Source organism: Frankliniella occidentalis, unplaced genomic scaffold (assembly GCF_000697945.3).
Source record: "Frankliniella occidentalis isolate FOCC.00 unplaced genomic scaffold, Focc_3.1 Scaffold22, whole genome shotgun sequence".
In the NCBI taxonomy this organism is placed as follows: domain Eukaryota; kingdom Metazoa; phylum Arthropoda; class Insecta; order Thysanoptera; family Thripidae; genus Frankliniella; species Frankliniella occidentalis.
Genome location: NW_026267152.1, coordinates 8,451 through 11,529, shown reverse-complemented (window position 1 = coordinate 11,529; position 3,079 = coordinate 8,451). Strand labels below are relative to the sequence as shown.

Here is a 3,079-nt window from a genome sequence, read left to right as displayed (position 1 = left end):
AGTCTCACATTTAAAATGAGTCATGCCTCGCGGCGGTGCGAAGAGAATTGCGAGAGAAATTAATATCTGAAAACTCGAGGTGGAGCGAGGGAGGTTATGGCCGCTCGTAGCCTCGCACAGGGTGATTTTGGGGTATGGCCGCGCCCGTGGAACACCAAAGCGCTGTGATTGGCTGCCGCTCGACTGCTCTGCGTACCTCAAGTGGTGACGCAAAGAGGTATCGATCTTTCCCCTTTCCAAAAATATACCGGTTCGTCGGTTTTGAAGATAATTTGTCTTTGTTACGCCGAGTTCCGCGTATCCCTAGCGGCCGGTTGGTCGGTCGGTCGGTCGGTCGGTCGGTCCGCCAAGGGACTTGGCTGGAAGCATGGAGTGACAATGCCGGCCGACCCTAACCCTCCACATCCATGAAAGTTGTGCGATTGATGTTTTTCTTTCCCGGTGCTGTGGCTTAGCTGCGTTGTATGTGACTGTGTCAAGATACGTCGTGCGCTCCCGTGTGACTAGTGTCGCTCGTTTATGGTTCGTACACTCCTCTGACCGTCTAGGAAGTGTGAAAAACCAAGTGGAAGTGTTACTGTCTGTCGTCTAACACATTTCCCCATTACACTACCGCAGGTTCACGACCGACCAGCACGCTTGCATCACACTCTGGCTTATGAAAGTGGGTGACCGTTCAAGTGGTCAGGTGTCGCTGTCCCGCTGTTGTCTGCTGAGTTAAAGTGACATGGGGAGGCGACGGGGCGTCCGGCGCTGTCTCACCAAGGCCCCAAAGGGCACAAGGTGGTATGGTGCAAAAAAAAAGGGACGACAGCAAAAAGGGGTGACGCCTGATTCCCCCATACGTGAACAAGAAGAAGATGGGTTCAGAGGATTTGAAACTAGTGGCCCAATGCAGGTGATTGCATGTCTGTTGTAGTTCTTGCCTTCCGTGACTTCCGTGTCGTAAGGCAGTGTTAAGGTATTACTTTTCTGATTGTGTGCGCAGGGAGACCGCCCATTACTTAACTGCATCTCTCTGTTTGACGGCATCTCAGCAGCGTACGTTGCCTTGACAGCCCTTGGCATAAGGGTGGGACAATACTTCACTTCTGAAATATGCGAGCCGTGCAGACGTGTACAAGAACGGCATGTACCCTTCGGCGTGCAATTGGGCTGCATTGAGCAACTTACAGAAGATGTATTGGACAGCATACAAGTTCCAATACACCTATGTATTGGAGGCTCCCCCTGTGCTTCCTTGTCCCGCGTTAATCCTGCCCGGCAGGGCTTGCACTCTGGCACAGGAAAGTTATTTTTTGACTTTATAAGGGTGAAAAATTATCTGCTCCGAAGGGCAGAAAGGGAGGGTTACCCCTTTTACTGGTGTTTCGAAAATACAAAGCACCTCGATGCAGCAGTTCTCTCTGAAATGAACCGCCACCTTAGGGAGTCGCCGGTCGCTGTGTGCAGCTCAGAATTTTCGGCAATGAAACGCCCACGGTGATTCACATAAATCCACGGAAAAAAGGATTAGTCCTCACAACTAACAAATTAGCTAATTTTGGGATAGTTAATCGCAAATTCGCTGTGGCAGCTACACTGGAAACGCAAGTGTGTGAATGTCGCACACTTGCAAGTGTGTGAATATCCATTCGTACACTTAAAGGGCTAAAAGTGTTAATTTTTCCTAGAAAATTCACACGTTTACCCCCTGAAGTGTACAAATGGATATTCACACACCTGAAAGTGTGCGACATTCACACACTTGCGTTTCCAGTGTAATATTGGTTGCCACAGACAAGGGTTAGTTGCCACAGCGAAGCTTTCGCTGCAGCAGCCAATCGGTTCGTTCTGAGAACTAATTGGGGTGTTTCCGAGGCCCCTGCCAAATGTACACCTCCAATTTTGCCCAATTCAAACTAATTCAGACCAATTCAATCTTATTCAAACTAATTCAAAAGTAATTCAATTAATTCAGTCCAATTCAAGCCAATTTACATTCAATTCAAGTCAATTCAAGCCAATTCACGCTAATTCAGTAGAATAAAATCGCAATAATTCAAACCAATTCAAAAACAATTCAACCAATTCAGTCCAATTCAAATTCAATTCAAGCCAATTGAAATTCAATTTTTCAAAATTGTACACCCAATTCAGGAGTTATCCACCCCTCGGGTGTTTCGCTTTCAGAACGAACCGATTGGCTCCTGCAGCGACAGCTTCGCTGTGTCAACTAACTCTTGTCTGTGGCAACCAACTGTTGGCTGCCACAGCCAGTTTCTTGTCTATCCCAACATTAGCTAATTTATTAGTTGTGTCAGCTAATTCTTTTTTGTTTTTTTTCGTGTATCCCTGACTTGTACAATACTTACGATACTGATCTCACACAGGTATTTCTGGGGCAATCTTAAAAGTCTGTCTACCCCTAGAGTCCCAGGCAAGTGCTGCCTCGTTCTAGATGATTTCCTTGACCATGGGAGAACAGCACTTGTCAAGACACTTGGCACTCTCACCACTAATCAGGAATCACAGAGAGGCCCTGGCGGACAGCTACCCGTTTCGGAGCGCGGTGTGCCTTCCTACCTCAGCATTACGGAAATTGAGCGCTTATTTGGATTTCCAGCTCATTATACTGATACTGGCTTAACCAGCAACTCCACTCGCCGTGCGATATTGGGTAGATCCTTCTGCGTACCAGTAGTAAAAGTTCTCTTGGAAGAGCTGCGATTGGTGTTCCAGATCAATGAATAAATCGGCCTTTCGCTAAATGTATTCGTTATAATTATTAGTTTCACCCTTCATTGTCCGAAATTTCGGCCCTCAGCGACCGCTTACTTACGTCATTCAAATGCACCGCACTCACATGCATACACTGAGAAAAATATTTCTGTCCGGGCACTAAACGCTCTGGAAACCCAAGTGTGTACTTGAATGCAGAATATTCTGCATACCTACATGTATGCAGAATATTCTGTGTACTTGGCAAGTACACAGAATATTGTGTGTACTTGCCAAGTACACACATTTATTAATGTGTACACGCTCATGTACACATCTTTTAAAGCATACATACAACCGTTAGTATACATGTCATGTG

At 46.5% G+C, this 3,079-nt stretch overlaps 1 protein-coding gene across 1 annotated transcript; it reads left to right on the top strand.

Annotated features, from left to right (window-relative positions):
- Nucleotides 1-24: 24 nt before the first annotated feature.
- Nucleotides 25-2,754, top strand: LOC113214445 (DNA (cytosine-5)-methyltransferase 3B). The gene is made up of 5 exons (XM_026433806.2): nt 25-217; nt 456-522; nt 619-898; nt 989-1,482; nt 2,373-2,754. The coding sequence occupies exons 3-5, from the start codon at nt 728-730 to the stop codon at nt 2,731-2,733; spliced, it is 1,026 nt and encodes a 341-aa protein (XP_026289591.1). The 5' UTR covers nt 25-217; nt 456-522; nt 619-727; the 3' UTR covers nt 2,734-2,754.
- The last annotated feature ends 325 nt before the right edge of the window (nt 2,755-3,079 follow it).